At 32.3% G+C, this 13592-nt stretch overlaps 1 protein-coding gene across 6 annotated transcripts in view; it reads left to right on the forward strand.

Moving 5' to 3' along the window:
- Positions 1-13592, forward strand: part of ERBB4 (erb-b2 receptor tyrosine kinase 4) — a 944884-nt gene that overhangs the window by 634830 nt on the left and 296462 nt on the right. For all 6 annotated transcript variants that reach the window (XM_036236254.1, XM_036236256.1, XM_036236258.1 and 3 more), the window contains exon 5: positions 2098-2163. In XM_036236254.1, the coding sequence (XP_036092147.1) occupies positions 2098-2163 (66 nt within the window). The remainder of the gene's footprint in view (positions 1-2097; positions 2164-13592) is intronic.

Below are 13592 nucleotides of genomic sequence, written 5' to 3' on the forward strand. Positions count from 1 at the left end.
TTTTCAGTTAACAGACCACTTAATTTGTCAATTTAAGAGATTTTAAGAAATCTAAAAAAATGCATTAACATTAGCTACTTTCTCATAAAAAGTTTGTACTCAAAAAAAAAGTTTTCACTGCTCTCCATTTTATTTCAGTTTTTCTAATTTCCACTGGTATAAATCAATTTAGATTTATTAGCTTTGTACAAAAGAACTCCAGTAGGTTTTTAATAATAATTATCATTATCACTGATTAAAGTTATATTGTTCAGGCCAGATGGAGTCCTTTCCCTGTCAGCTAGAATGAGCTTGCATTATGTAGTTATAATGTGTTTAGATCTAAATAAACAGATGGCGGAGTGACAGGATATTATACGCCAGTGATGTCAGCAGCAGTGCTTCAAAAACAGAATTGCTTTAAATAAACTCTGTTGTGGCAAGGATCCTGACACATTTAAGGTGATTGGAATCGAGCCTAAGTGTTATATTAACTTGGAAATAGCACTGCTCATTTGCAGAAGGGTAGACCATTAGGATGGTCTAAAGTTCAGCCTGAAAAAGAGTTTCTGCTGAATCTGTTCCTTAATAGATTTACTCAGTCACTCTCAGAGAGAGAGACAGACAGACAGACAGAGACAGAGACAGAAAGACAGGCAGGCAGGCAGGCAGACAGACAGACAGACAGACAGAAAAACTTTTCAGGTATAAGAACTTCCAAGATGAAGAGTTCAAAACTGGGGGTCAAGGAAAGATGGAAACATTTGATAGAACCCTAATCCATAATCTGCAATATAGTTAATTATGTTAAAATAAACATCTTGAATAGGCGTGTATTTATTTGCAATTAATATTAGAAAGCTAACCTAACAATTTAATAAAACGTATGCTATAGAAAAGCTTTCATCTTAATAGATTTTCATATCTACTTTTCATTCTAAAAATAACCTCATTCCATACCCATGTACCTACAAAAATTCAGAATGAACTTATGACATTCAGAAGCAAACTTTAAAGAAAGTTATTATGCACAATTTCTCTAGCTAATTTTCAGTCCTAATGGGAATTTCTCTGTGGGTAACTATACTCGTAGAGGCAAATACCCATAGTAGAATATAGTCTTTAAAGAGGAAAATGCCACTACAAAAGATAAAGGCTGATATTTGGAAACGAAGGTAGAATTGATAAAAATTTTAGAGTAAGATGTCGAATAATTGAAATTAAGCTCTCTAAAAAAAAATTGTGGCTGTTTTAAATGCTTGAATTTTTAATATAAGAATCTTGGCTTGCACATTGGCTCTGTACTCTAAGGGAAAGGGGAGACCAAAGAAAGCAGCAGACAGCTCCAGACTGGTACCTGGCAGGTGTAATGAGCAAGGGAACTCATATATGCAGCTTGTCTTAGGCAGCCACAAGTTGAATTGATTTCCACACACCCTTGCCAGAATTTTAAAAGTTTGTATAGAGGCCTTTCCTGGGTTCAGTCACATTATTCAATCCAGATAGTCTCAGTGCCTTACTCTCTCAAAGGTACACACTTGAAACAGCTGCTAGTATGGAAATAGTAAGCAAGATGAACAAGAGGTAGGTGAGGATCTCCCAGTTTCCCATGTCCTGCTCAAGGTTCAACTGGTGGTCATGTCTTCCTGCAACAAAAGATAATTTAAATTATGTATGCAACCTTTTCGTTCTGATAGTTTGTCATGTGTTTGTAAGAATGTATTATTGATTTAGTAGACTTCAACTTAACTATTGATTTAATCTTTAATTTTCCTTGATATCAGTAAGCCACAAATACAGAAATTATATCAAAAAGAATAGATCATGAGAATAAAACTCTTCTCCAGTAGTCAAAGTGAAACTCATTTCATGTAAATATTTACTTCTTAGTATCTGGTAATATTCACGGTTCATTGACTTCCTTTCTTTATAAAATAATGAGAAGATTTTGAATATGAGGAGGTTTTGTTACTTAAGCAGACATTTTCTGAGCTATGTTTCAACTTTAATATGACATTAAAAATTCTCCTAAAGGAGCAAGAACATTTCTTTTGAGGAGTTACTTGTAATCAAACGGTGAAAGATTACAATGTGCATGTGTGTTTTTCTTTTCTACAGGTGGACGTTGTCATAAGTCCTGTACTGGCCGATGCTGGGGACCCACAGAACATCATTGCCAGACTTGTAAGTGTTCAACAGAAAATATAGGCTTGAAATGGCCATGTAATTTTAATAATTGATGATTTTCAGACTTCCTGTGATTAGAAATACAAAAAATACACTTTTGACTCCTTGTGGTAGATTTGCTTCTATCCAAATAAACTGCCTAATTTTGTTTCTTTCAAATAAAACATAATATATAATTGTTTCTTATATTTCTTTGTAGTTTCTAGGTTAATGATATCAACAGCACAGATGGGGTGATATATGCTATTACTTCAGAGTCTGTAGTCAGAGGAAGTAGAATTCCAAATGTGTACAAAATAATAACTCACTTTCAGTTTGACTGAATATCTCCATACTTTTCTCAAACAGTTACATCACCATTCATTCATTAGAAAAATAAAGAAAGAGAAAGGACACTGTGCACCTTCTAGGCACAGAGCTATTAACTATGTGAGTTATGGATATAGAGTCACTATTAAATAACATTGTTTCTTGCCCTTTGTGTATATTGTTTCTTCTATTAATTATTAAAGTAAATATGAGCTATCATCATCGTTAAGACATTTAAAAACAAAGTGTACCAAATATAAAGACAAATATCTAATTTTTTCAGCATTCTTAAAGTCATATGATACTTAATTACTGAACTTTTACTACTCTTAAGGATAAGTGGATTAAAAGGGAAAAACAAATGTCCTATATAAATAAAATGGTAAAGACTTTTCTTCCTGCTATCGTAACAAAAGCCAAAATAATATATGGAGAACAATGTGACACCTATTTGAAATGTATTCCTTTTTTTCTTAGCATAGAAGACATGCAGAAAATACTATTAAAATTTAAACATACAAATATGCGATATTGTAGAAATTTGTTATACTGCTGGATGAAAGTTTAGTTATGTCTAATTTTCTCAGTTTATGATAATTTGTTAGATTCTATTTCAATACAGAATATAAAAATAATTACCTTATTGTGAGCCACTTAAGATAAAAGGTATAGGAAAAGATATATATGCTCAATGGTAAATGATTTCTTAAGTTTATCTTTAATTTCACGGACATTTTCTCATTCAATATTCATAAAATATAAAGGAGTATAAAATAAAAGGTTTCTTCCCATATGTATACCAACTTTGTCCTTTAGCATCCCATAGACACCAAATGTTATTGGCTACTTTTATATATTCTTCCAAATACAATTTATGCATATACTAGGAAATATGTAAAAATTCCTGAGTATTTTTCACTCAAATGTTAGCATGCTTTGCATGCTATAATACACCTTGATTTTTTTCACTCCATTCATATGATATGAATTTATTTGTAGTATTAAGTCCTAAAAGTGATATTTGCAGGATCAAGGATACATGTATATGCAATTTGGTAGAAATTACCAACATGAAGACCTTGTTCCCTATAAAAGTTGTAACAATTTCCTCTCCCAGGAGCAAGGTATGTTAGTTTTTGTTTTCCTATTCCCTAGGCAAAGTAGTGTATTATCAAACTTTGTGTTTTGTTTTCCTTTTTTTAGTGTTCTAGGATTTTCTCTTTTTTGAAATTAAAAAAAAACAATTTCAATTACAATTGATATAAAATATTATATTAGTTTACAACATAACGATTAGACATTTATACATCTTATGAAATGATCACTCTGATAAATCTAATACCTGACACCATATATAGTTATTAGAATCATTAACTATATTCCCTATAATATTCTTTACATCCCCACGACTATTTTGTAACTACTGGTTTGTACTTCTTAATTTCTTCTCCCTTTTCACCCATCCCAGCCCCACTCCCATCTGGTAACTATCAAAATCTTCTCTGTATATATGACTTGACTCTATTTTGTTTAATCATTTATTTTGATTTTTAGATTCCACATGTAAGTGAAATTGTACAGTATTTGTCTTTCTCTGTCTGAATTATTTCACCTAGGATAATACCCTCTGGGTCATCCATGTTGCTACAAATGGCAATATTTTATTATTTTTATGTCTAAATAATATTCTATATATATGTACCACTTTATCCGTTTACCAATTAATGGAGACTTAGGCTGCTCCCACATTTTGGCTATTGTAAATAATACTTCAATGAACATATTGATGTATATTTCTTTTCAAAGTAGTGTTTTGGGTTTCTTTGGCTAAATATTCAGAAATGGAGTTACTGGGTCCTTCTCTGTCTCTTGTTATAGCCTTTGTTTTAAAGTTTGTTTTGTCTGGTATAAGTATTGCTACCCTAGCTTTTTGTTTGTTCGTTTCCATTTTCATGAAATATTTTATTTCATTTTTTTTCACTTTCAATCTGTGTGTCTTTCAACCTGAAGTGAGCCTCTCATAGGCAGCATATGTAAGAGTCTTTTCTTCATATCCATTCAGCGACCCTATGTCTTTTGATTAGAACATTAAATCCATTTACATTTAAAATGATTATTGACAGATATGAAGAAGTTATTGACATTTTATTATTCATATTTTTTCTTTTTCTTTTTCTTTCTAAAGAATTTCCTTTAACATTTCTTATAATACTGGAATTTGATGATGATGAACTCCTTTCGCTTTTTCTTGTCTGGGAAAAACTTTGGGTCTTTGACATAGTATCTCCATGTAGGCTTATCTTATTTAGTGGAAACAATGTCTTAAGGCAGCAGTGTTTTGATGAGAATTTCAAGGAGGATTCTAAAACAAAATTAGATTACTGCGTGAAATACATACATTCACTACAGTATTTCTAGACACTATTTTAATAGTATCCTGCAAGGCATAGGAAAGCCTCCCTTCACCCTCACCAAGCAAAGAATAATTATTCAGAACGAAATGTTAATAGTGATCCTGTAATATTATGTGATCCAATAATAAGAGTAGATATGGACCCAGGTGAGGCCAATCAGATTCTCTCCCCAGAGAATTTGGACTTGGAATCCCAAGATGATGATAATGCTACCTTAGAAACTTGAACTTGAAGAGGTATTAAACCTACTAGAGGCTTCCATTTTGAACCACATGTGTTAATGAGAACAAGAAATAGCCAGTCCTCAGTGATGTAAAATGATAAATCAGCTATACAGAGGCTAATGAGAATCAGAGAGAATAAGAAACAGTTTTTGACAGTTTTTACCTTCTGGCTCTTTGGCCTTCCCCAGGTCCAGCTGCACTTCTATTCCTAGGTGCCTTAAGAAGCACGGTGTTCTTCTAACACATTTAAATGAATTGAGTTACTTACCACCAAGTGGGATAAGAAGGAGTCTTAACAGAAAATCATCAAATAGTACTTCATGTATCCAATCATCAGCTGAGTTATTTAATTCACCTAATTTTTCAGCATAGAAATTAAGATTACTGTAATAACCTGAAATTGACTTAGTGGTCACTGTGCCTACTTCACAGAGTCTATCAAATTTAAATTCAATGGATTTAAATGTATTTGATATGCACAAATCCAAATTTTAGAATAGTATTCATTTTCATAGATCTTTATTGTTTATAGTTTATAACTTATTTTCATTTTAAATTTTATTTTCACAATATTTCTGTGAATTAAAGAGTTCAGTTATCATTAGTCTCATTTTACAATTGAGGAACTGTAAGCTGAGAAAATGATTCAGGAAGTTCCTAAATTCACACAACTATTACCAAGGAGTTCAACCTCATTGTCCAGAATCTAAAGATAATACTGTTTACTGTATACTGTATTGTACAGTACAGCTTAGTGGGCAAAGATATTGGATTTGAAATTGGCCAGAAGATATAAATCCTAGTTATTTTTACTTTCTTTTAAGAGAAAGTGACTTAATCTTTCTAAACCTCAATTACCACATTTATAAAATGGAGATAATTACACTTACCTTAGAAGGTTTCTCAAAAGCAGTACAATAATGTACTTGAAATGCTTAGATATTTTTTGGCATATACTAATCACCTAATAAAGAATAGATATTATAATAAACTAAAAAAACGTACTCTTGAATAGCTTAATCTATCTTAAATCCGAATGAACAAATGAACAGATAAAGAAGCCGAACACCCCTAGGTCAGTTCCACCCTGTGAAAGCTCCTAACATGGATGGCTGGGGAATGGAAAAGCAAAAGCTCTGGAGTGAAGTGGAGGCTTCTAAAGTAGAGGCTGGTTGCCCTTGACATTCATTCCTAGTCTCTGTCTCCTTATTTGAGCTACTTGAAAGGTAAATTGCTTATCCATATTTCAGGAGCCCAACATCCTGAGGCAAAATGTATTTTGGAACTACTCAAAGATATATGTACATATTATTAATAAGACCTGAATGTTAAAAGTATGATCATATATTTTTGAGAATTAGACCTTATGAGAGATTCCATAGAAATATTAAACCTCCAGAAATATAGAGATATAATGTATATGATCAAACAAAATTTTAATGTAAAATTTTCCAGGCTTTCTTTAGATTTCCAATGGTCCCTTTTGTTAGTTAAAATAAATTACCCTTAGACCCACTCGAGATGCACTTATCTCTGAACTCTGACTGAATGTTTTAATAATCATATAGCATATAGACTGTATAAGCTTTTGAAAATGTTTTCCTTTTGTTGATTGACCTAACAAAAGTACATTTTAGGATCTGAAAGACATCGTCTTATATTATTTACAAATGATTTTTTTCTTTACGGCTGAAAAAATTCACCTTAGAGCTGGCTTCTCTGGAGGAATTCAACTTCATTATTTGCCAAGTTTTTGCTTATTTTTTATTGATAATTATTATTTGCAAATTTTTATACATTAGGGAAGAAAGGTAAAGGTATTGAAAAACCCTACACCTCAGCTAAGGAAACTGACTGAGATTATGCTTCATTCATCACGTTATATCATCACTAAGGTCTTCCCATGGTGTCTCCTTCTAAAACAGCAAATATTCCAAGAATTAGCCTCAATGTCACTAGATAGTGAGAAATTGGGAGTAAAGGAGAATGATTCAGGTTCTGAGAGAGCAAGCCCATGATAACGAATGATTTGTAAGGGAGAAATGAAACAATGTGATCAGAGAGAAAACATCTCTGAGTAGAGATATGGGAAAACAAAAATGCTGATAAAAATGATAAGTTTGAGAGAAAGTCTGCAAGAGGTTAACATTTTAAAAGTGAGGAAAGTGTTTTTGTTTTGTTTTGTTGTAATAGATTTAGTAAAATGGAAGAAGAATGTAAATAAATTGATAGTGTACTATGGAAAACAGCTTATTATGCATAGCTATAGAAATATTAGTAATTTTTTTAAATTTTTAGTTAAACTTAGTAACATTTTTGTGACTTATTTTGTATACTGGTTTGAGTTCTACATTTAGCTTTGATTGCATGTTGAGTGTCATTATTCTTCTATAGATTTTATAATGTTCAAGCTATAAACCTCAGAACCAACAACTATTTTTAAAATGTTTTTTAAATGTAAAATATTTTTTTAAACAAATTCCTAAAGGATAAAACTTCGACAACTTAAATAATTTTATAAATATTTAAGTAACTAAATTCCGCTTGTAGAATCTAGCCAAGTGTCTCATTTTTAATCTTTTACTCATGACTCTGATTTTCTAAAGCAACTTGAATTAATTCTCCTTAAATTCTTTTTGATGTTACAGCATCGTGACCCTATAAACCCAACAGGAACGTTTCTCACATAGTTGCAGTAGGTCAGCATAGAACTTATGAAAAGATACTGCGAACTGAATTTCATGTGAAGCAGTGACTTAAACTTGAAAGTACTTTTAAGCTCAGTTAAATCGTGGCTGAGTTGCTCCACAACACAGCTTAAGTAAATTGATTCAGTGGATTAATGTAGTCATGTCAGGGGAGACAAACTTATCTGCTTTGTAAAGTCTGAAGCTTATAGAATATTACTTATCAGGCTTACTGGTAAGAATGACAACTCTCTCTAGTCCTAAGAATTTAGTCCTGAGGTCTGAGCTCCATAGGTTTAGGTGTGAGAGAGACTAAGCTTTAAGAAATAAATAATAATGATTAAAAGAACAAAGTTATCTCTGTTCCTGCAAGATATATGAAGCACACTTATCTCATTTAAAATAGAGGCTGCTCCTTTTTTATCTGTGAGCAGGATATCAGGCCCCCTCTCTCCAGGCTCCTATTATTAGGCAGAGCAGAGTGGATGTTCCATTTTACAGGTATCTTTTGTCCTTCTAGACCTGGTGTCATTGCAGTTAGACACTGCCTTTGTGGGCAGGGAGGGGGAAGGGAAGGATATATCAAACTGTTAGAATATGATTCTACTAATCTTTGCACACATTTTGCATTAAAGTAGTCATAATTGTCTTTAACTGCTGGTTATATAACTAAACTTTTCTCAGGCGATTACCACTCAATATGCTCTTCAGTCTTCTAAGTTGCTGTTCATGTGATATTTCTTGCTTAGAATCTAATTGAAAATTTTAAGTGCATTTAACAGTAGGTTAAAAAAATGTTTCTATTAAACCAAAATATCATAACACAAAAATTAATGAGGAAGTCAACTACTAGAGTGAACATATATATATCTGACCATTGAAATGTTCATTAAATTAAATAAAGCTAAGGCTTCATTTTAACCAAAAGAAAAGTTCTGGGAGAATTCACCCCTTCTACTATATTCTTCCTAGATGGATTATCTCAAAACATATTTTTAAATTAAAAGTAGAATTGCATTGTAATTAATACAAGTACTGTGTTTGTTCTGCTGTAGATAATTGTGAACAGAGGGTATTATTATACTGGCAAAGTAAACTCTTGTTCCAAACAATGCTTTATGTTGCTTATTGTTTTTATACAGAGACATAGAACATGCTAGGAAAAGTTAGAAATTATTTATCATTTTCTCAGTAATTTATTATATTTATGCACAAAAAAAAATACTTTCCGTATATTGAAATTTTCTGTTTAATGATAAGAAAAAACAAACAAACAAAACAAAAACCTTGGCCTGGATAATGGAATCTGTTCACTTCCAACCTTAGAAATATGTATGTATTGTTTTATTTGTTCTAAAATATATCTGGAAATTATTTGAAAAGAATATTAAAATCTAAGAAAATAATTATGTATTTTGGTTCTTCAAAATCTCAGAAATAAAGTGTAGCAACTCAAAATTAAATTTTACGTTTTTTCCATGAAATTTCCAAGATTCCTGTAGATCGTAAAACCGAAATGACAAATTTTGAAAAGAGTTAGCTAACTATACTCACGTACATGCATACATATACAATTAGTCTAAAGCATAATTGTATTTACAATCTTTGTGGAACAAATGTTGTTTAAAAAGAAGGTGCCAACGTGGTAAAATATCCAATTAGAGCAGAGAAAAACCAAGTGGGAGTTAATGGGGAAAAGAGAAAGCGCTGAGCCAGCAGGCTCGATCAATCCAGATAACAGCGAGCCTTCGTTAAAAGCCAGCATCTTTAATTAAAACCCTTGTATTTTACTAATAACTTTGCATGTCCATAAGCCTTCTTATTGATTTCAGTTATTTCCTATTTTCCTTTTTGGGGTTTGTAGTTTCTGGAGATATTATAAAAATAAAGAAAACACAACTATAGATTGATTATTTGCATACATTTCTAAAATCATGCCTATCTAAAACATTTCCAAAAGTCCCCCAATAATTGATTTATAGAAGATGAGAAAAAAAAAATTTGTTGTTTATTCTGCTATAAGTTGAAAATATTTGTTGGAATTTGATGGCCTTAAAATTTAAAAGAATGGGATGTTTTCCATTTTAACTATAGGAGATATAGTCTTTTGAAATACTCGGTAAAATACAGTTTAATGTGATTCAGGAGATATTGCTTAATGCCATGCTAAAAGATCAAGGGGTATAAAGAAAGTATATAAAATTATACTTGTTTTTTGGAAATGCTGTAGGTACAAAACAAAGATGAGGAATATTTGAAAAAGTCAAAAAGAGTACCAAACAGGGGGCATCACGAGATTAGAGCTGTACTCCTAGCTCTAAACTAACTCAATTCCAATTGTCACCGCTGGGGTGAGGTGAAGTCTGGTGTCACACCAGCTTGGGTAGGGGAGGAAAAAGAGGAGGTGGATGGGGGACGGCGGCATTGTGTGCTGTCACTTGGTGCATCCCCACTGATGCAGCAAAGAATTACAGGTTGGTAAGATTTAGAAAAAGTAAGATTTATTGAAAGTACATTTAGAAGGAGGCTGGTGCTGTAAGGAAGGCTGCAGCCCTGTGGAATTTAGGAGATGAAGAGGTAAGGTAGTACACCTCACAGGGAGGGGGTTTCCAGCCAGGAACACTGTAACCATGCAGAAAGGAGGTCTGTTTATGTTTGGGCTGTGATGGGAGGGCCTAGATGATGCCTATATGTAGTCCCTTTGACTGAAAGTAGGTTGCTACGTAATCCTTTGACTACTGAGCATGTGCTTACCCAGAATTCAATCTGTTATAATTAGACTCATGAACTTCCAGGCATAGCCATGATATATAGCCATGATGGTATAATGACGCTGAAGTTATGGGCAGTACTTTCTGCACATGTTTTTGTAGCTGGTTTAGCTAGCAGCTTTTATGGCCTTTGTGCTCTAGGATTTGGGATAATTTATAACCCTAAAAGGGAGGTATTTCTGGGAGATGCTTAAGGAAGGTCTTAAAGGGAAGTTTCTATGGTTACAGACCTGGCCTTTCGTTCTTGTCGCTCATGCCTGACTACCCAACGCAAGGACCTCAGTTTCCTAAAGTTCTCTCATCTACACAACAAAAAAGATGGAAAAAGATGGTTGCTGTTCATACTTCCTTGCATGATTCGGATATCTGCATGTGCGTACCCCTTAGTCTATGCAGTGATTAGGTATAGATGATATAGAACAGGCATAGACATATAGATACAGATAGTTTGGGGGATTGTTTTGTATAAGTTTCAGCCTATTGATGGTGCATTCAACTGGGCCCATACTACTTGTATTGAGCCATAAGATATTTTGGGGACCAGAGCCACCACTGTAACTAGACCAGCCTTTGTGGTTTTTATTATGATTGCAAAACACACCTCAGCAACAACCATCAGAGAACTTTGATAAAACAAGGCTTGTTAATCACAGGTCCTGGAGGGTACACAGCAGGCCTAATAGCCGCACAATGAGGTCGTGGATGGAGAGAGAGAGCAAACATGGACATGAGGCTCTGCTTTTATTTGGGATGAGGGTTGGGTACCTAGAGTTTCAGGAGTTTATTCTTTATTGGCAAATGTAAAAGATAAAAGTAGGAATTAGTTTGCTGTAGTGGAAAAGTGAGATCGCATAAATGGTAAGTAGTCTAGGTTACCCATGGCTTTCTAAAAGGGGAACTTCATGGGTCGGGGCAGCCTAGCTTCTGATATAAATGTTTTACATGTGTCATGTAGCTGACAATATGTTTATCGTGATAGATGTCTTTGAGATGAATGCCTCGGCTATCAAAAGCTTAATGTCAGGCACTTATTCTTTAGGGATGGAAATTATGGGGTTTGGTACAGGTAGATAATCTAACTGGTGAGACCAAATTGGGAATGTAGCACCTTTGAAGGATTACTGAGAGGACATCGAAAATAGTCAGAAGTATCTAGAATTATTACCACTAGAAGAATTTTGTGTTTCTGGTAGTGTTTACACTTTATTCTGAATGATTTATATCTTTGCGGCAAAAGAGTTGACTTTTTTTGAGAGTAACTATCTTTGACTATAGAAGAAAAAAATGTCAAAATTATCTATATGTGACATAAGAGCATCCTCTGATAAATGGGACACTCATACTCACTGTTTGCTACAGGAATGGAAAGAAGTATTAGATGTCATTCTTGGAAAAGCAAGTACTCCATATCACTTTCATGGTTAGAGAATTAGGCGAGCCTAGAGAAAAAATATCCTCCTTAGAATTCTGCTTTGCATTAATCTGAGATGTATGAAAGATTTATTTGCTTAATTGGTTAGGTTATAGGAAAAATTAAATAAACAAATGACATGAGGATGAGGAGGAAAAGAATGGTGATTGGATACTTGCCAGTTTATCTTATGTTAAACCAGATTTTCATCTATTATATTAGAATAAGTGTGAATTCCCTAAATACCATGTATAATCCACTTCTCAAGCTAATATAAATTTTATACATTATTTCACTATTTATAATATCATCATGACTGCTTCTCTCCTTTAGCAAGAACATTTTCAAAAGAAATAATTACTAAATTAATTTATGGTTAAGTTATAAAAGATAGACCCCCCAAAAATAATTTTTACATATTATTATCTCACTGATAATAGTTAGTTTTAGTTTATCTAAAGTACTTTTATCCATGAATTTTGTTATGATAGAGCTGATAGAGCATAATGATAAGAATACCTTCAGTTTTTTTTTTCCTTATTTGAATATTTCTTGAATTTGAGTAACTGTTACCCAAGATGATTATTTTCCTTTACAAGAAGGATATTGTATGCATTTATGATGGATTTAATTTCATTGATTAGAACCCAAGGGTGAGGAGAAGGGACAGAAGGAGAGAACCTGACACTTACCGATATTTAAAATAATTTAAATTAATTTTAAAAAGGTGCTATAGTATTTCACCAAGACATAGCAGAACACTTGAATGAATGGCGAATTGCCATATTCCAAGAGGAAAAGACTTATATTATGAAAATGTCAGTTCTTAAAAAAAAAAACTATTCATTTAACCATTTTCACTCAATATCTAATTTTATTAACTGAACAAAAATAGTCTAAAATATTATTGGATGATACATTTGAAAAATAGCCAGATATTTGAAAAAAAAAAAAACTAAGTGAAAGGATTTTCCCCAAGTATTAAAATGGTATAATGTAATAATTATTAAAACAGTATGGTATTAGTTAAGAATGGAATTGTCTCAATGGAATTTAATAGAAAGTCCAGATGGAATCTAAACTCTATATAGTAATTTAGTTTTTATAAAGTTGGCATTTTTAAGAAATTGCAAAAACATAATTATTCAATAAATTGTTTTAGAACAAATGGTTCACAATATGGAATAGAAATAAAATTAGATCCCTATCATAAAACAAAAGACATAAAATGAATTGTACATTGAAAGTTTAAAAGGCATGAAGCTGACTATAGATGGGTCTAAAAGAACAATATAGATAAGAATTATGGAATTATAAAGCTCTTTTTAAACATGACATAAAAAGTAGAAATTTAAAAAGGAGAAGAAAAATCATTATAGCTACATAATAGTAAAGTATGGTATTTTTAAAGCAAAATATTTAATAAAGCTTAAAAGAATTAAAAATTTTCACAAGAAATTTGAAAAATTTACATATGATTAATTACATAAATGTTTTGAAAACTAAGTATTTCCATAGTTAGACTGCCGAAACTTAAAAAAGTTCTAGAGAGAATGAAAGTTTGGGGACAGAAGCAATTTCAGTCGGCTCAAATTACTTTCGGTTGTGAA

Source organism: Rousettus aegyptiacus, unplaced genomic scaffold (assembly GCF_014176215.1).
Source record: "Rousettus aegyptiacus isolate mRouAeg1 unplaced genomic scaffold, mRouAeg1.p scaffold_m13_p_2, whole genome shotgun sequence".
NCBI classification, from domain to species: Eukaryota; Metazoa; Chordata; class Mammalia; order Chiroptera; family Pteropodidae; genus Rousettus; species Rousettus aegyptiacus.